The 20,967-nt window shown below is 40.3% G+C and overlaps 1 protein-coding gene across 4 annotated transcripts in view; it reads right to left on the reverse strand.

Moving 5' to 3' along the window:
- Nucleotides 1-18,470, reverse strand: part of ZNF280D (zinc finger protein 280D) — a 45,135-nt gene extending 26,665 nt beyond the window's left edge. Inside the window, exons 1-5 of one of the 4 annotated variants that reach the window (XR_005955282.1) lie at nt 18,253-18,470; nt 13,457-13,608; nt 9,635-9,700; nt 9,159-9,529; nt 2,692-2,809 (exon numbers count right to left, since the gene is read on the reverse strand). Coding sequence is in view for 3 of the 4 variants with exons in the window: in XM_041469065.1 (XP_041324999.1) it covers nt 2,692-2,809; nt 9,159-9,529; nt 9,635-9,700; nt 13,457-13,601 (700 nt within the window). In the remaining variant the exon portion in view is untranslated. Of the gene's footprint in view, nt 1-2,691; nt 2,810-9,158; nt 9,555-9,634; nt 9,701-13,456; nt 13,609-18,252 lie in introns of those variants that run through there. The other 3 variants (XM_041469065.1, XM_041469066.1, XM_041469067.1) reach the window with 3 other exon arrangements.
- Between the last annotated feature and the right edge of the window lie 2,497 nt (nt 18,471-20,967).

The following is a 20,967-nucleotide window of genomic DNA, read 5'->3' on the forward strand; positions in this document are numbered from 1 at the left end:
ATTAAACTATGTGTAGCTCTGCAATGAAGGCTAAGGAAAAGACACAAGGTCTGACTGAGTTTACAAGGATCTTCAATGAAGTATTTTATTTGACTGCAGAAACACCTATTTGGAAACAAGGACTATTTTCATATGTTAAAAATACTTTTCATAATTCCAATTTTAAAAGCTTAACACTTCTGTGATAAAAATTTTCAAGACTTTTATATATTTTTAAAGGTGAGTAGTCTTAGTCTATACAACTCTGACTAGTAAATTCTCTTTCAGAAGAACTATAATACACAGGTTTGCATTTTAGTTCTGTTGTTTGTTCATGTCAAAAAAAATTAGGCCTATTTTGAAAACTAATCACCAACTCCAAGTATTATTTAATGACTTGCTGGTATAAATCAGATTGACATCTCTTATCATAAAAGTTCCTCTCTCAGCTGGAGTGTGGACACAAGAATTCCTTGAATTAACCACATTCCAGACTAGTTTGTCCAATTCTTGACACAGCAGGTCACAGGGACTCCAGGTACTCAGGACAGCAGGGAAAAGCAGTAGCCAAATTATTTTTTGGTCACTTTGGTCATTTGGTGCTATTAGTGAACACTTCTGTAGCAATTACCCAGGAGCCGGCTGTGCTCATACACACAATATTCCTGTGCCATGATGGCAAGGAAGGAGCAAAGTATACTGGCTGCAGCACCACCTTACTAATGAGTTTCTGAACCCACAATACCACTGTAAACACCTTAATGCTGCTCTGTGCATCTGTGCTGGCTGGGTCTGATTTTATAAATGATGGAAAAAGACATAACAGTTTAACCTAGAGTAAAAGCACCAAATCTACTGTGATACCAGAATAGGCACATGAAAGGAAAATTGCTTCAGGCCTCTCAGAAAGCAAGCTACATTTTACACACATCCCCAGTGCCATCCAACCTGCATGCAAGAGTTACCAATGCCATTTACCCAAACACCACCACCTATTTAGCAGCCTAAGAATATACTTGGCTAGTGTCCATTAGCAACCTGCCATTTCCCTGCTTAGACCTCAGAAATAAATATTTATGCTATACTGAGCTCAGTGGATCATGAAAGACATAAAAAATGTCTCTCATGATCCACTTGCATAAGTTATACTGTCCTGCAGAGCATCAAAGGCCAGTTCCCAAAAGGATTCTGCTTTTAAATACCATATTCCAGAATGTCTTGTGCCCAGAGTGCTGTATATGAATTAGAGAAGCATAGCACCAACACAGGCTTTGGCATACATGAACATGAATTTAATCTCATTACATGGCCATTACCAAGGAAGCCAAATCACACAATACACAGACACTTCCTTTCTGCAAAGTGAAATGTATCTTATATTAGCCTTGTGTGTCCAAAATATTAATGTTTCAAGCTGCAATAATAAAACTTTTATTTTAACGTTCAAAGCCTACTGTCATCATACAGAAATAAACATAGACTAAGTATGGCACATTTAAAATGCTTTCAATTGCACACCTCAGTGCTTTAAAGCATTTTATGTTTTCTCAGTGAGAGACAAATACAAGTGATTTTTAAGTATGCAACCAAGTCTCCAAAGTACAAAAAACCAAACCCACAAGCAATTAAACTCTAATACCTGTCCTTTGGACAACAAGGGCTGGAATACTGAACCATTTGCAAAAAACAAACCATTTTCTTATTTGACAAAAAGCTATTTAACCCAAGACAAGAATGACGACAACAGAATTGCTGGACACAAGCAAGATAATACACTGCTAACCCTTCACTGATATATTTCTGGAGTGAATACCTGAACTAAAAATGCAAAATCATCATGTGAAGCTGAGCAAACTAGCTATCCCTCTATCCTACGTAACTTCTTAACATGACCAGTCAGGCCATTCACTGTACTTAACCTGTTACCTCAGGGAAGAATCAGAAGTCATTGTCACCCATAACTTACACACAGACTAATGGGATTCTGGTCAGTTATCACAAAAGTACAATCCTTCAAAAAGGAGGAGGAAAATCCCAAGTTGTAGCCTTCTGAAGACTGAGTACACTGCATGCTTCAAATCTACTTTATCTGCTGTGACACACACATACAAAAAAGGTGCTTTTTGGCTTCATTTTAAATAGATTAAATACTTACTGCTGAAAAGCTAGTTGAAAAAAAAAGGCTTTTGTTGTCAAATTACACACTCTCTCCCATCCCCTCCTTTTCAGGAATGATCCTTTTGATCCCATCTACTCCAACTCCTGCATATAGCAGTCAGAAAGCCAAGATCATCATTACAGGGAATCCATCCAGCAGACTCAGTTCTTCAGGTACTATTCACAGCCCCTCTTTTGCTAACAGTCTTTTCCTATTCCCACGGGCCAAAGAGTGATTAGTGTACTGAAAACAAACCTTCACCTGTCAATAAAGATACAGTGGATCTGGCAAATGCTTTTTCCCATCTAAATGAGCATTACAGGAAGACATCAGTTGATTTTACAGTCAGTCTAAGGCACTGAAAAGCAAAGTCTGACAACACAAGACTCCAAAGTTTCTTTCATTAGACGTTATACAGTGTTATGTAGAGGGGAAGAAAAAAGTAGCTATACTATGTTCTAGAAATCCTATTTAAAGTTATAACCCACAGATCTGCACTAGAGTTAAATGACATTAGCTTGGTTTCTCTTATCAACTACTACAGTTATACCCACCTGTTACATTCACTGCTGGCCCAGTCTGGTACTGTGGAACTCCCGAGTTCTGCCTCACACCAAACAGTATACCAGATGTATTATCTGGTGCATCTGGTGGAGAATCCATAATATAATCCTGATATTTTCAAGAGGGGAAAGAAATTTGAGATTTAATTTTTTTTTTTTTTACTTGCAGGCTTCAAAGGGTTTATTTTAAAAACATAAGATTGCTTAAAGAAAATACTCAGTTGAAAATCAAGTTCATTACAATCTCCCCAAAATAATTTCTTTTGACATTTTAATAAGGCTGCAATTCTCATCAGTGCTTGTTAGTTTTTATAGCTATGTATTCAGAATAGTAAAAACAATCATAAGACCTGGGAAAGACCATTTAATGAAACAACACTAATCTGTTTCAACAGCTAATTGTAAAGGCTTTTGCTCCAAAAAGTCTGATGATGTTTCAAATTATACTTGATTATTTTTCAAAAAAACCAAATACTTTTTCCTTCAACCTAAACTCGGGCATTTGCCTGCTACTCCTGCATAACATCTTGCTGCATTTCAAAAGATCAAAAACCAGAACTCAAAAGCAGTACAAACTTGTAGCAAGTAGAAGCTTCATAAAGCAACAGTAAGGTAGAAATGGAAAAGTATTGGCAATTTAACTGTGAAATAATACAAATTGTTACACTTCATCATGCTGTATTGCGAAACAAAAAACTGACAAAAGTAGGGTTATCTCCCTAAAATAAAAAATAAATTTTAAAAACCATCCAACACACAGAGACCTTGTCATCAGCAAATCCATGAGACAAACGCCAAAATACATTTGCCGAAAAAAAACCAAAAAACCACCAAGCTCATAAACTGCTTCCCATTCACAACTGTGCTACTTATCTGAAAACATCCTTGTACAAGTTATCACATCTTTAACTACTACCATGCAAACCAAACTTAATGGAAAGAAATCTAAAGAAGCACAAGTACATAAACAGGTATGATAATCTGGTTTAGGACTCCTAAATACCTGCTCCCCATCCTGCCTTTTTATTGTACATCTCCTTAAATGAAGGCCCTTCAGGACCTTAATAAAGAGCCACTCATTCTTCTGGTGAGTGACCTAATCCACTCTAACCAAATTAAAGACAGATGTTCAGGAGTAGCTGTGGAAATAGTTACTGAATTTCTGTGCTGTATTTGCTAAAAGTTACAGCCACATAAGCTGCAGTCACAATAGGGCAGGCGTTACTGGAGTCACAAAAGTTTCAGAAGAGCCAGTGAAAGGACAGCAAAGCACCTCAGCCTTCAGGCCACGCCTCAAGAACAACTAATGCTCAGGGGATAAACCTGTGACAGGCTCTGAGTGCAGAGCCCTATGCACTCCATTTACATTTGAAATGTGACCAACACAACAGCTACATGCAAACACTGCATCTCTTACTAGTCTGTAGTTTCTATGTTTTTATGTCCTGCCAATATTTTAATTTTCAACAAGATCATAGTTTGGGTATTTTGATGGCATGGATACATCCCCCCAGTATATACTAAACATATCCAGCAAGCAAAAAAACCCATAAAAACAGACACACTGATAATTTCATTGCCTAATTTTCAGAAGTCCTTTTCTGCTAACAGGTATTATTTTAACATAACTTGGCTCTGTCATTTTTCACATACAAATCACCGAATGTTGTCCAATGCTTTAGAAAACAAAAATGTATAAAAAAACCAAAACAAAACAGCTTTACCACATTGGTGAAACAAAACAAAAACAAAACAAAAAACAACAACAACAAAAAAATCGAACTGACATGTATAGGTGCTCTCACATGCAGAAAGGAAAAATAATACATCTTTGTAAGGGCTCAAGTGAAGAGAAGCATTACACCACTACTTTTAGTAGTGGTGTCTACTACTACTAAATACTACTACTGTTTGTCACTACTACTAGTGACAATATTGGGTTCATAATCTGCATCCTAGATTTTCAACTGTGGAAGCCTATATGGCAATTGGTAACTAAACCCACCCTGAAAAATTAAAATGTATCATACTGAACCTTTGTTCTCTCAAAATGACCTAGGAACAACCAGAACCTGAGTCACACTGACTGAGAAAAGTGCCTAGTAAGTAAGGGAAAGACAGAATTGGTTCTGGCTTAGTGGAGAGCATTCTGAGCACTGAATTACAGAACATCATCACTGCTAAGAACAAATTTTTCTTTAAGAAAAGGATAGTTCTATGCTATGAAATGCAACAGTAGCTCTGCCTGAATTAAAACTGCTGCAAACTGTATGACTGAAATAAAAATCAGCTCTGAACTTCTGGAATTGCACAGCAGTTAGTAGTACACAGCATGTAGTACAGTAACAACACAAAAACCAGACTGTCTTACTTAGGAAGTCAGCAAATCAAGCTCATGATTGGAAATGTGAGAAATGTTTTTGTGATCCGTGTCAATCGGCAATGGAATCAGCAAATGCTTGTATCCGCTGTGTTGAGAGTGGACGCATTCCCTGGGATAACCACAAAGAGTTTTGGAACTTTCTGACTGAACAGCCAAATAAAGCATGGAACAAGAAAATAGAAGTATAGTAAAGAGATGAGGCAGCAAAATGACTGATGCTTAGAATAAAATAGAGGAAGTTGTGGTAAAGCTAAGGGATATTGCAACAAAGCAATTAAATGCTTATGTATAATAAAAAGCTTGATGCACTTGTACCAGACTAAAATTATTTAGCAGACACTGGTGAAGGGCCTTCCTCCAGACAGCACAAGAAGACAGGAAGCCAACGACCACCTGGAAAGATGAGGAAATTGCTGATCCCAGCTTATTGATATTTGCTGATTTGGACTAACACAAGCACACTGGAAAATGCCTTGTAGGCTTGAAACCAGTATATATACTTTGCTGAACTTGTAAATGGTGTGTGCCACGAGTGGAGCAGTGACTCCCCGGCCACCCAGCACTGCCTGCTTGCTTTCTTTAAAACAAAAGATATAAAAATGAAATTCAGTTTGGCTATCGAAATTTTCTATCAGAAAGGGGTATTTCAATGATAAAACTGGAATACGAAACATTGACAAGAGGCAAACTACAGACCTGTTGAGAAACAGGATATATGTGTTTCAACCCAGTAGGCGATCAAAAGCAACCAGTTCCCACAGAAAAAAAATCTTTTGACATCCTGAAATTAAAAAATATTGCACTGTATTTTGAATGCAAAAGCACTCTGAAAGATGTTCAGCTAAAAAGGGGTCCTATTAGTGTCTAGTTATACCGTATCACAGTGATCTTCTCAACATGGTATTTTCAAAGGCAACTTTCAACACCTGGAAGCTGAAGATCCATTTGTCAAACACTTTCCAGAAAAATTTATTTGAAGCTTTTGCCACTTAGAAAGAATCAAGTTGGGAAGAAACAGAACATGTGTAAACAAAAATGTCACAGAAAGCCCAAGGCAGAAAATCATCACTATAAAACAGCATCCCCCAGTGAAATATACACTAGATGGGCAGCAGCTGAGGGATCCAAAAACCCTAAGGAGCTCTTGAATGAAGAAAATTCAAACTAAAGACATGGGCCAAAATACAGGTAGTTCAAATATAACATTAACAACAGGAAATGACATCATGTGGCAGGATTAAGAATCACAGAACTTTGCCCAAGACACTAAATTATAGTACCTCTAAAAAAAAGGCACATCAGACAAGTTTCTTCCTCCATAAAAAGTGTAACACCATCAAGGAGTAATAACAATAACAACAAACAAGGAAACAAATTCTAGATAATTCTGAAACTGAAAATACAGTTCTGAATCTAGATGAGTTAAGTTGAAGAGATGGAAGATTCACCATGTTTCAAGCAAGGAAAAAAAACACAAACAGAAAACTCTTCTTCAAGGTACTCAAGAATTTCTTAACATCCAAAGATGTTACATTTAAGACACCTTAAAAAAATTAAGGGCTCATGAAAACCATGATCAAAATGTTATCACTGTAAAGAAACCATCTAAGACCATAACTTCAACAAACAGCAGAACCTTTAAGAGACCACTAAATCTGCTCTGGAAATCCTAGATAAGGATGCATTGCTTTCTAAAGCATGTAAGTCTAACCTAGAATAGACAGAACTATTTAATGCATAGTGAGAGAACTTTTTCCATGCCCTATGGCTGCAGCTTCTTCAAATAGCTGTTTCTCTACTCTGCCATGGAAAAGCAACCTGCAGATTTTGACAAAGTAGCACTATAAATACTTCACTAAAGCCTCATCAGTAACATAAATCAACTCAATGAATGAGAAAGAAGTTCACAAAAAGAAGTACACTCTCCAGGCTCTCTTTAAAGGAAATCACTGTCTTGGTGAGTTACATCCAGCTTACGTATAGTCTGTGGAATAGTTCAGCTTTTCTAGCTCTGTTTACTCTGGGGTTGTGTCATAAAAACACTGTAGAAGCCCCTACCAGCTTTATCTGTTGGAACAAAAACATGAGCATGTGTGTGTGAGGGAAGAAAAGGAGAGGGCTTTCTTCTGCAATAAAGATTCTGCAGGACATATTAGCACACCTTGATTTCATAAAGCATACTATGTCATGAGTAAACTTGCAGAAAACTTCACAGACTTGTAATATGTGTGTACACCATCTGAAGTACCAAACCTTTCTGTTCTAATCTGTCCTGCTTCATAAAGAAAGATTTAAGATGAGTAAAGAAGCAACCTAGATCTCCTACTGATATCTGGGCTTTTAATGATATAATTTCTTAGGCCTTCTTAACAGTGACAGACTTATTTAGCTAACCCACTTCACCAGACAGATGCACAATTTCTCTCTGCAAACTATCAATCAACTGCTGAAGACTCAAAATGGAAAAGTATTAGTATTTTTCCTGCTGAATTTGCTGAAGATTCAGCTAGCCAGTTGACAGGCAATGATCACATTGCTTTGTTTTAGCTGTTTTTCTTAAAATGCTGCCTTTCATCAGTAATTATTTAGCCACAAGTCTTAAGAAGGCCCAATTCCAATCCTCATGTCCTAATGGCCTAATTAACTCTGCTCATTCACACTGCTTGCCCTGCTCAGCAAATGCAGAATCCATTAAGCTGCATGATTTTTATTTACACCAAAAGACTAACAATTGAAACAACCTCAGGTAAGAGTATTTGGATGGACAATGGAGATGGTGCACACTGTCAGGCTTCACTGTGACCTGACAAAAGTAACTAATATTACAGGTACGTGGTCTAAACAGTTTCAGCGTAAATTATTTTCAGTGAAGGTACTGCATCATAGTTTACCTCATACAAATATGGAATTTAATCCTCATTCTTTCTCTCCCACATACATCCTGTAGCCATATTTTATGAAAAATCCTTTGCTAGGATTTTTTCTCCTGAGAAGCTGAGGAGCCTCAGGAAAGAAATGTAAACAATAACTATCTGCTGCTGTGGAATGCAACAGGTGCATCTGTGATTGGTGCATGTTGGCTGTTTCTAATTAATGGCCAATCACAGTCAGCTGGCTCGGACTCTCTGGGAGCCAGGAGCCTTTGTTATTCATTCCATTCTTGTTCTTTCTAGCCTTCTGATGAATCCTTTTCTCTCTACTCTTTTTAGTATAGTTTTAGTCTATCATTTTAATATATATAATAATATAATAAATTAGCCTTCTGAAACATGGAGTCAAGATTCTCATCTCTTCCCTCATCCTGGCACCCTCACACAAAGCATCAACCAGATAAGGCAACAAAACAGCATCTAACTCAACTCTCTCGTGGCAACATTTTGGGGTTCTGTGGCAACCCAGGAAAGTCTAAAACACATGACCTATGTGCACAATTCCCTTAGGCATTTGAAGCAAAACCAATATGTTGCAAAATTGCTTCACCTGCTGATAATGCAACTTTTGGTTGCTTACACCTCTTGCCATACTATTGTTCCACAATGCTTTCACTCTTGTGCCACACGAATGAAAAGCAAAACCCACTAAGGAACTACTACTACAGCATTCTCTTAAGAATCAATAATCCCAAGGCAAGGCACTGCAAAAACAGGTGGAAAACCCACAAAGTTGCTTTACACACTAAATGCAAGCTATTTAAAAATGAAATTAAGTTATCAGTGCAGAAGATTCATCTCTGAGCACAGAAATATGCAAAATTTAGAGAATGAATTTGCAACATTTCTCCTCAGAACATAAAGAATCTAAACAGTACTAATTTCTCTAGTGTCTGGGATTTTCATTTAATGCTATTTTACTCTTACTAAAGCTATAATCTTTCAATCTTGCAAATCAGTATTTCCAAATATATATTTTAATTTATCAGTGCAAGGTTATGGTCCTAGAATGCTTACAGCTTAGACAATGCTAGTTTATAATCTAGTCCAGATCTTTATAATAGACTAGACTGAGTCAGTATGTTCTTCATCAATTTATTCAAAAGTAACCATACCTTTTACATTTTAAATTAATAAAGATTTACCTGATTGAGTATTACAGGCTGTGCTGTTGCAGGAGTCTCTGGCCTGGATACAGGTTGAGCCACTACAGGAACTGTAATATTTCTTGACACTGGCTGTGTTGTCACTGGAATTGTTACAGGTCTGCTAACAGGCTGTGCTATTCCAGAACTTGACCCAGGCACTTGCTGTGTCGACAAACATCCAGCAACTGGTCTCTGCAGTGTTTGTGTAGCTCCTGAAACATTCACTGCTACAGCCAATGGCTGAACTGCCACCGAGCTGGTCGCAGGTCTGGGCACAGGCTGAAAGACTGATGGGGCAGGCAGGGCACCAGGGCTGGAGGCAGGCGTCACGTAATGCTGACTCTCAGACGTGAATGTAGTGACTGGACCTGTTGCAAAGGATTCCAAAGTTATCTTTATGTAATTTTGCAGTCAAATGTTTCATAAGTGTTGTGGATTTTTTTTGTAATTACCATATTAAGACAATAAAGTACCTCTACTGGGTGCACCATTCTGTATCCCCCTTCGTGGTGAGCTGAGGTTGACTCTGTTCAATATATCTGTCAAAAGTTACATTTATCTTAATTGCAAATAAATTAATAACTTCAATGCTTTTGAAATTTAAAAGCTGCATTTATATACACTAATTATGCCAATTAGGATTTGGCTTATAAATTAAAATATTATTTCTAAAACAAAAACCTGGCAAAACCAAGTGTCATTTGTACAAATTATGATATGTTCTTCCACTCCTCTTTGGTTAAGCTAGTTCACTTAACAATCTTAATGTTTATTCTCTTGGAGACAGGTTAACACATAGGAAGAACACAAACAATAACAAAAAAAGGACATGGCATTAACATTTCAATTTGCTGATTACAGCGCATTAATTTACATCTCTTTCTCACATACACATAATGTTTCCCAAATACTAGAACTGCCCTACATTAAAGGAAACATTTTCTCTAAATCAATAATGATATATTTTGCCTCTGTATTAGCAAAACACAGCACTTACAAACTGGATTTTAGACTTCATGATATCAGTTTTCCAACGTGAAAGGAAAATCAACAGATCAGCAACCAAAGGAGCTGTATTAGAATTGCATTACAAGAGCACTGATTTTCTTACATATCCTACATGGTAATCTGTGTCCTGAGTTCTAGCTCAGCAGGAGCACACGGAATTTCTTAAATTACATTTGCTCCCTAACTAATGCCACTCATATTCCTCGACCTTTTATGTCTCAGTCTGGGATTTCTGACAATTTCAGAAAGTTTCAAAAATATTCATCGAATCAAAATACTCTTCTACTCCCAGATTCTCAGTTCCATTAGTGTCGCTGACAAGTTGCTTGCTCTGACCTGTGAAAATATGCATACGAAATTAGATTGGTTCTCCTAACATCTAACCCAGAAGGCTTGAAGTAACTTCTCAAACCAGGGTCAAATGACATCAAGTTCTCAGACAGCAGATCTCAGAGTATCTACACATTGTGTTTAATAAGCTTAAGGCTATTTCCACCAACAATGGCTCATTAGTATACACTTCACCAGTTGATAAATACATCAAATACCAGTAGAGCTCATAACACCACAGCTTTCAACCTGCCACCTGCATTTAAATCACACTAAAAAAAGCAGCTGCAACCAACATATTCAAACAGGTTTGCATTTTTTAAGGTATGATGACATTTGGTCCTGTAATAGTAATACTATTTTTACTTCAACATAACAGTTACTACAAACCAGGATTAAATTAGTTTGGTATTTAGCTGAATACATACATTTTGTGAGTGTTAACAAATCTATACCTCACACATGAATTCCAGAGTGAAATTAAACTAAAGCATCATCTATTTACAAAAGAAGAACTTTTATAAAAGTTATGTCTTACAAAGCATAGTCAAGACATCTGATGTGCCCACATTCTAAATTACAAAGGTAGATTTTATTGTTTTTAAAAAGAACATTTCAGAAAGCCAGTTAATTGAAATTATAAACTACATTTACATGACTCAACTGATTCATCACAGACTTGATGCACACTTTCCCCTCTTCCATCAAAGAATTACTTGCCCTGTTACTTGCCCCCTTTAGGTAAAACGGCCCTGAAGCACAAGCATGCAGACATGCAGAGTAACATTTTAAAACAGTAATAAATTACAGGTTTGTATCATTATGAAACAGGAAGCAAGAACAACAAGCGGTAACTGTAGGAAAAATGAGCAGTTGCAGAAAAAGGTAAAGTGTGAATTACTTTTCATCTCAGCCAAAACAATCCTCCAGTACATCAGAAGGGACACTTGATACTACACAGCTCTCTGACAGCAGGTCAACAGTGGGGTATTTACTATTTCCTTCAAGTTTTCCACACAGTCTGTACAAAAACTAGTAACTGTACTGTCAGGAAAAGGCTAAGAAAATGCAATGCATTGTAGAAAGTACATCTTTCAGAAAAATTAAGACCTATATGTGAGCTTCTATTTGTCATCCATTTTTCATCTGATCAGGCGCAAACTAAACAGTGATAAGCAAAGCTGAGCTCACCGTTATCTTGCCTATCACCAATAACAAACTGAAGCCTGACTACTGCCAGGTAGTACTACTTACAAGCCAGAGAAGAACTGAGGTCATTCTTCCATAGCTGTTTTTGATAGTGAAGTATAAGATTAAAAAGAGAAAAGTTGAGGAAAAGGAAGGAAAAAAGATAAAGTAACAAGTTATACCGTAAGTGATTTTACTTGTGTCAGGACGGAGTATGGACAGCACCAGAATAAGAAGCAAACATTTTAAGTCTCTATCTTTCACCAAAATTCTTGAAGTTCACAGAATCATACCAAAATCATAGTTTTCACCTGAATTATTTCTATCCTGTCACTACAAAAAAACTTGGAGGCTACAAAAACTGCAATCAAACTTGCGTGTTTATTGTTCCAACACATGCTAGTGCCTCAATAGTTGTTGTATGCCACGACCTACTGCCAATGGCCAACAGCAATCCAGAGGTCTCTGGACCTCCAGAAAACAGGGTATTTTTCAGACATTCCATATGTCTGTAGCTGCAGAAAACTTAGGAATAACTTTTAAATATTCTTCAGATTTTTCAGAGTATCCAGAGTATTTTTTAAATATTCACTCTTAAAAAAAAATTTTCTGGTGAGAGTACTTAAATAGCAGATTCTGTATTCTTCTCATACTTGAAATCAGTTTTTTTTTAACCTTGTGTAAGAAGCCTTAAACTTGCTATCCTAGTGAGCAAAAAAGTAATAGATGCAGGATGAAAGTATTGTGAACTAACATGACTGAACAGCTAATAACATCTCTGAAATCCATGCAGCAGAGTGTGACAAACAGCCTCATGTAACATTTTGTCTTGAGATCCTTTACTGCGAATTACACATCTTCAGAAAACTACTATGGAAATCTTAGCTACAAGCATTAGTAGAGATAAGGCACAAACTGTGAGGAGTAAACCTCACCAGGCAAAGCCTTAAGGTATGTGACTGCTAGGGAGACCTTAGGTCACAGCTCTTAAAAACTGACTACAAGATGGATACACAAAAAAAAGTATTATTACTAAAGTTAATTAAAATAACAACAAAAAAAAAGTTCTGCTTTATTTACCTGCCAAAGCCCAAGTATACGATAAACATGGAATCCTGACACATCTGCCATCACAACAACCTAACCTCACTCACTCCCTGCACTTAGGAGAAAACTAAGGAACTTGATGAAAAAACTTTATTTCATAAAGGATGGGTAAATTTATCAATAAAAATCTTGTACTTCACAGACAGGCTTTCAGTATTTTCACATTAGTCACTTTCCAAATTGTGCTTTTATTATAGACACTGAAGACAGTTACCTTGGTTTTGTCAGAATGGTGTTCACCAACATATGAAATGAGGGGTGGGAGAAAAAAAAAGTGTAACAGGAAGACTTAAATTCATGCACATTCTTTTAGGAGGGAGACACTCCCAAATACATAACTAAATTTTAACTATACTTTAAGCAATTGCATGCATGATTTCAACATTGTATATGCTGGCTTTTAAACTCTGTCACTAATGCTAAAATCTTCACATGTCCTTATTCTGACCTCAGAGATTTAAGGTTAGAAGTAACCAGAGCTGCGCATAACCTGGGATTTAAGACAGAATTTCTTAACAATTCTGATTTTCAGAAAGAGATGTACAGTTTTAAGGTGTGGAATATCTTAAGTCATGCTATTAAGAATCCTACACTTCCAAACTAAATTGAGCTTTCTATATCTTGAAAGAGCTGTTTTAAATTATGGAAAAGTGTTGTCTTACATGTAGTGGCTGGCTTTGAGCTGGAGATTTCCCCTACAAAGATTGGTTCATCATCATCGTCCTCATCATCCTCTTCCACTTCTCTCACTCTCTTTTGCCAGGGTTCTAGCTCCTCTTCTTCACATTCCATAAATAATTCTGCCATCTCGAGACTGGACAGTAAAACCAAAAAACACACACACAAGAAAACATTCAGTACTTTCATGAAATACTTCACTGTTCAATAAGGAATACTGCAGTTGTCATCAATTCCCATAGAATGGTCTCCCTCCCTCCATGTTCTTTACAGACTGAACATGGTCTGACACAGGAGATCTTCAAAGACTGACACCACATCACCATTCTGACAATTACTTGGATGCTCATCCTTGCTATTAAAGAGAGAAGATCAAAGATATCCTCCAAAGAATTTAAGCTATTTTTGTATAAAACACCAGTAACTATCAGAGGAAGCCTCTGACACCACAGTGAAAGGCATCTTTTAAAAAATACTCCTATTCCAGCTAAGTGACTCACAAGAAACATGAAGGGCCTTCTACAAAGCACATAACTGAGTTAGTGAAACACTGATGACAGCTTTATTCTCTTTGCATCTTAAAAAACCCAACACAAACAAAACAAAATCCCACCCAAACCCATAGCCTCCCAAATTTTCTAAGATTTTGCCAGGGCTTCCCATAAGGTCACATTTTCTTTAAACCCCAACAAAACCTACACAAAATTCCCTAAAACCCACAAAACAATATCAACAAGAACAAGCAAACCACCCACAAAAAACACTTCAAACAAAAGAACTCCACAACAGCAAAATCCCCATGCCTACCTACAATGCACTGCTTACTGCTTCCATTAGCAATTAAGACATGATAAAAATTTTGCACAGATCTCATTAGATGGAGTCCCTCATGCCTGTAAGATGCTTTCTTGCATTAAAAAAGTCATGTATAAAACTAGTCATGAAAAATATGTACTTTTTGGAATTAACCAAATTTACATCAGCATATCTTATCGCAATTGATTTTGTTTTTTAAATAAACAGAGATGGCCAATAAAGTTTTCTTTTAACATTCTTTAACATAAACTTACACGTATTTCTGAACAACAAAATTAAGTAAGAAGTTTTGCTATTTCTTTACACGGAGTACCAATCTAATAAGACTGCAGAAATAATTAGTCTGTAACAGCTTATCACAGGGGAGCAGACAATCATCCTCTACTTGTATGAGAACAGGGCTGCTGGTGTCACCACATGTTAAGACCTGAGATGAAATAAAGTAGCAAAATGCCCTAGGGTGACTTTATGATGCTTGTATCCCCAACCGTCTGCTCTGTTTATGCTGGATTTATGCCTTTGGCCAGCGCCAGACCTACTATACAAAGCTGAACTCCTCCTTTGCTTCCTCCATCAGCTTCGGGTGCTGAAGTCAGACATGGTGCTAGGAAAGAGGAGAACAGGACACTAAACTAAATTTCCACTTGACAGAGACTACATGGGCCACATGCCAGGTCTTGGAAACAGAATCAAGCCTAACTGTAACTTTTTCTTCTCTGTAGGACATTCTTTAGAATACTGGGTTTTTTTTTTTTATAACACTGAGGCAAAGTTTAATAGGCTTTAAGGCAAAATAAATTACTATTTCAGAGACTTCTTTTATAGAACAGACAACATAAATGATCAGTGTTGTGATTTTAAGAATTTAGTGTTACTTGACCTGAGGGGAAAAAAGGAATAAATTATAAAATGTGCTCAGAGGATGCAATGCAATTTATACTAAAAACAAAAAATAGGCACAAGCAGAATCCTAACAAGATATCTGTGATAACCTCACCTACACTATAAAACAGACAACTTCTTTCTTAAATACAGTTAAAAGAAATTTGATAACATAGCTATGGGTTTTTAGAAAGTGACACCAACTGGTGATACCTCTTATGGATATTTCATTTTATGCATCAGGATATACACATTAAGATACTCTTAAAGGTGACTCAAAATGCAGAGCATCTTTTAAAAGACAAGTATCATGATTAATTTCACATCTTTTAACTTAATTTTTTAAAATTTCAATGCTATAATTTGAAGGCAAGCTTTCACTGACTTCTTTTTTCCTGGCAAGAAAGCTGGCCTAATGAGTTCTTGCCCTGCTCCTGCACTGCGTCCTCAGCTGGGCCAGCCCAACTTTGCACACAACTATGGTGTGAAGCAGGGCAGGTTAAAAATAACCTGGCCTAGTAACAGTTTTATCAGCACAATTGAGAGGTCAAAAATCTGTAGCCTGAGCAACCAAAACTGCAGTAAGGGGTAATTGATTGGATTAGAGGAGATGTGCAGGAACAGCCCCTGCAAGTGGTCTCCATTGCCAAAGGAAACATCTACATCCATTTTTAGAGTACAGTTTCCAAATTTTTAGCTTATTTAACTACATTAACACACAAAATGTATTCTAGGAATCCCACTAGCAGTACTCTCAAAGACAAAACCAACCGTGAATCTTTCCCCCATTCTGCTTAAATATTTCCCAATGGTCGTGCAGACACCAGTGTAAAAAAAGTAAACCCACTGACAATAGACTTTATCTTCCTCATTTTTTAATGTGCATAAGCATATATATTCATGTTTATACACATTTCCTTAAAGGTAGTCCATGGAACTGAGAGGTCCAAAACTCCAATGCAATGCCGTATGCATAGACTCAAAGAAAGTGTTGAAACCAGTATTGTAAGGTAAAGCATCAAAATTGTGAACAAGTGCTTTAAAACACTTTAAAAATAGCATTACAGACTATATCAAGATATTGCTTTAAAAAGTAACTGCCCATCTAAAACTAAGCATAGCTATGGAAATTCATTAGGCAGGCACAAATAACCAACAACCTGCAAAAACTTAAGTCCCTGGAACACTATTATAATTACTGAAAAGTGATGAACTAAAATCCTGATACAGGACAGATTACAAAATGAGAGCTCATTACCCTAAACAGCAATACGCCTTTGATGAAATAGCTGTGTTAAAAGCACTATTTTAGCCATCTTTATCATGGCAATTAGGTTTAAAAATACTATATTAAAAAACTTTATTAAAAGCCAGCTGTATTTATAACCTGTTTTTCTTTAAAGCTAGGATTTAAAAGCAGTCGCATAGAAACAACAAAAGTTATCTAACTTAAGTAAATGTATCAAAGAGTGTAACAGCTGGAGTGAAAACAGCAGAATGATCTGTAGAAGAGCACCATAAGGATGGACAGAAATTGGCACTATAGAAAATCATGGTAGATACAGCCACAGAAAGACTTAAGAGTTATTGAAAATCCAGTTATCACTTCAAATGGAAATGTTGTTCCACTGTTAAGCGCAAGTGAGCCTTCCAATACTCAAAACTTCCTTTGACTGGCTTAAAATCAAATGACTAAAATGAAATTGGTAGTGAGCAAAAAGAGTGAGGACATTTATACTAACCAGAAATTTTTCAGACTAGCCTTGTCACCTTTTCATAATAGAATCACAGAATATTCTGAGTTGGAAGGGTTCCACAAAGATCACAGTGTCCATCTCTAAGTCCTGCACATGACATCCCTAACAATCCCACCACGTGCCTGTGAGCATTGACAAAACTCTTCTGGAACTGTACGGTTTGCTGCAATAACCACTTCCCTGAGGAGCCTCTTCCAGTGCCCAACCACTCTCTGGGTGAAGAATCTTTTTCCAGTATCTAACCTAAATCTCCCCTCACACATTTAAACCATTCCCTCGGCTCCTGTCACTGGTCACCACAGAGATCAGTGTCTGACCCTCCTCTTCCCCTCATGAAGACTGCCATGAGGGCTCTCCTCAGTCTCCTCTTCTCTAGGCTGAACAGACCAAGTGATCTCAGCCACTCCTTGTACGGCTAAATTATAATTTCTCCCCCACTTTAACAGTTGCATTTCAAATGCCCAGAGAAGTTATCTTATTTACAACACACATCACACAATGGATGTAATTTCTCAGATAAGGTCCCATACAGGCACATAACTTTCCACCATATTAGCTGATGAAGGGTGTACAATCCACAGCTCCTCCAGGACTGGGAACAACTGGATTTTAATTGAGGGCTGCATTTGTTTAGTAGTAAAGAAACAATGATCAAGCTGAAACTGCACCTGAAAATCGTAAAAAAACCGAAGCGTAAACCCAGTTCCCTCAAACACAAACCTCAGCAGCCAACGCTGCCCGCTGTGCCATGAGAAGGAACAAGCTCCGCCTAGGGAAGGGCAATATCGGCGGTGCCAGCCCGCCAGCAGCTCACGCCGCCGAGCCGCGGTGGTACCAGGCCGCGGGAGCAGCCGAGTCCCGAGCGCAGCCGAACAGCGGCCGCTCCAGCCTGACCGTCCCGCGCCCCGCGCCGGGTGACCGCCGCCACTCGGCTGGAGCAGGGGCTCCGGATGTGGGCGAGGCCCGCATGGCAGAACAGCGGCCGGCGGGGAGGAGGCCGAGCTGAGCCGCGCCGCCAGCACCGCTCTTGCTGTTAACGCCCGGGGCCCATGGAGGGCCCCACGCGGCCAACCGCGGGCGGAGCGAGCCCTGCCCGGGCCGCCCTCGAGGGCAGAACCATCCGGTGCCAGCGGGGCCCGCGGGCGGCTGGCGGGGGCCCTCACAGCGCGGGGGCCCCGCTCGGGGACGCCAGTCCACGCTCCGACCTAAGATGGCGCCGGTCTCGCCGGCGACAATCCCCCCGCGCCCGTCCCCGCCGAGCGCCGCTCCCGCCACCCAGGGAGCGCGGCAGGGCGCGCCGGGGGCATGGAGCGGGCCGGCCTTACCGTGCTTCGCGTCCGTAGGGGCCGCGGCGGGACCGCCACTCCCTGCCGCCCGGGCCGGCGGGGGATGGGACAGCGCCGGCTGAAGCGCCTCGCTCACCTCACCGGGGCGCGGCGCCACCTCAGCGCCGCCGCTGCCGCCGCCGAGGGAACGCGGGCGGGAGGCGGGGGCGGCCACGGCCCCGCGCGCTGCCTGACGGGAACCGCGGGTCGGACACATCGCGGTACCCGCGATCGGGGCGGGGCCGGGCCGGGGCGGAGCCTGCGCCATGTGCTGGGCCTCACACCCCGGGACGGCACGGCCGCCATGTGCTAGGCCTCACAGCCTGGTATAACCCCGCGTGGTGTAACATCACCACCATGTGCTGCGCCTCACAGCCTGATGTGACACCACCGCCATGTGCTGTGCCTCACAGTCCCGCTACCAGGACTGCTGCTGTGGGCTAGGCCTCATGCCTAGCAGCCCCGGCCCAGCCTCACACTGCTTGCTCTCTGCTTTGGTGAGGGCACACAGGGCCACTGCCATGCTGTTAGGTAAACCAGCCAGTATCAACAGATGCTGGGGACTGAACAGATTGAGAGCAGCCCTGCCAAGAAGGACTTGGAAGTTCTGGTGGACTCAAGACTTAACATGAGCCATCAGTGCTCTCTTAAAGGCCAGAAAGCCAAAGGTGGCCTGGGTTGTATCCAAAGCAACAAGGACAGCATGGGAGGGAGAGGATTCTGCCCCTCCACTGTGGTGAGGCTCCACCTCCAGTACTGGATCTCTTTCTGGGGTCCCAGCACAGGAAGGACCTGTTGGAGCAAGTCCAGAGAAGGCCACCAAATTGATCAGAGGTACAGAGACCTCTCCTATGAGGAAAAGCTTTTGAGATTTGGGATTGTTCAGCCTGGAAAAGACAAGATTTCATAGTAACCTAATTCCAGCCTTTCAGTAGGTGAAGGGAACTTCTGGGAAAGATGGAGCAAACTCTTTACCATGAGCATGCAGTGACAGGGCAAGGGGGAATGGGTTCAAATTGAAAGAGAGTAGGTTTGGATATTAAGGAAAAAATTATTTACCGTGAGGGTGGTGAAGCTCTGTAACAGGTTGCCCCAGGGAAATTGTGGCTGTCCCATCTCTAGACATATTCAAGGCCAGGTTGGATGGGGCTCTGAGCAACTTGGTCTCATTTTACGTGTCCCTGCTAACAGCAGGCAGTTTGGAACTAGATGATCTTTAAGATCCCTTCCAACCCAAACCATTCTAAGATTGTGTGCTCCACTACCTAGGAACCGCTCTAGCTGTCACATTTCCACCACTTGAGCTCGGACCAAAGCCCCTTTGCAGCTGCACCTCCCACCTGACACAGACCAGATTTCCTTGCCAGCACAGGTTTCACATAGCAATGCCTCAGATGTCCCGATCCTTAAAATAATTTAATCATGGGCGTAACTAAATAATAAGGGTATATTTAGTGCCTCTCAGGAGGGCCTCCTGGGTTTTTATACCCTCACAGTCTAAGGGTATGAAACTCTGGGGTCGTTGGCTCCTGTCACGTCTGTGTGTGTCCCTCACACACACAGACCGGGCCGGGCCGCTGGTCCCGAGTCCTTTCTTGTGCAAAGGGTCGGCAGTTCATGCCTTCTTGCCGGGGCTCTCCTGCGCGCCCAGGGCTTAGCCTGCAGCTCGAACTGCAGCTGCCCCGGAGCTGCCAGCACTGCACGGGCTCTTCACAAACGCGTCCCGGGCCCCAGGGCCCAGCACGGTTCCCCTCAGCGCGACCCCGGGCGCAGGCCCCGCTCGCGGAGCCGCGGGCCAGCCGGGGGCGGCGGGCGGGCCTTTCCCTGCGGGGCAGCCGAGCGCCAGCAGCGGGAACTCCCCACAGCCCTGTGGGCGAACAAAGCCGGGGACAGCTGTGCCCGGAGTTCACATCGAATACAGGCAGCGGAGAATATAGCACACAGCGTGCTGCTGCAGCCAGTGGAGCAGCACAGATACTAAATGCTGTTCACACTGAAGGTTCGTTGTGCACCTGTGTTCTCAATTACCCGCTGGGTTAAATATCAGTCAAATATATGATCAACTCTTCTAAAGCTTTATTGAGTAAAACATTGCCATTACTTTCAGTGGGATGTGGCAGAACTGCTGGACACAGCCTTACCTGGGCAATAGAGGGACAGTTGATGGAGAAAACAGCCCTGGAGCACGGCACCTGCAGGAGCTGCGGTTTCACTCGCCTCAGAATTTGCATATGGAAATCTCTGAAATGAAAGGTGACGTAATGTAATGAAAAATAATGCAGTTTTCTCATGCCTTTTTGTCTATAGTGCAGTCTCACCCTGGCCAATAACTAAGAATGCTCCTGAGTTTGAATTTGGGGTTTTTCTCAGGTTTTCTGTCCATTATTCCCTTAATTTAAAAACTCCAAAAAGGCCTGACCATCCAGCCAACCAAAAGTTAAAAAACCAAAACCAAACACAACACAAAACAAAAACAAAGAAAACCCAACCAAAAAAAAAAAAAAAAAAAAAAAAACCAACCAAAAAAAAAAAAACCAAAAAAACCCCAAAACCACAAAAAACCAAAGACCATAAAAACCCCACCAAAGTGTGATCATTTAGTAAAATGTGAAAATATTTCTGGAGATTTTTGGAGATAAATAATAGGAAAGTACTTAAACATGTTATCTATATCTCAACTTTTTCAGGCCATACTTCTCACAACTTATTGTACTA

Source organism: Pyrgilauda ruficollis, unplaced genomic scaffold (assembly GCF_017590135.1).
Source record: "Pyrgilauda ruficollis isolate IOZ18807 unplaced genomic scaffold, ASM1759013v1 scaffold23, whole genome shotgun sequence".
NCBI classification, from domain to species: Eukaryota; Metazoa; Chordata; class Aves; order Passeriformes; family Passeridae; genus Pyrgilauda; species Pyrgilauda ruficollis.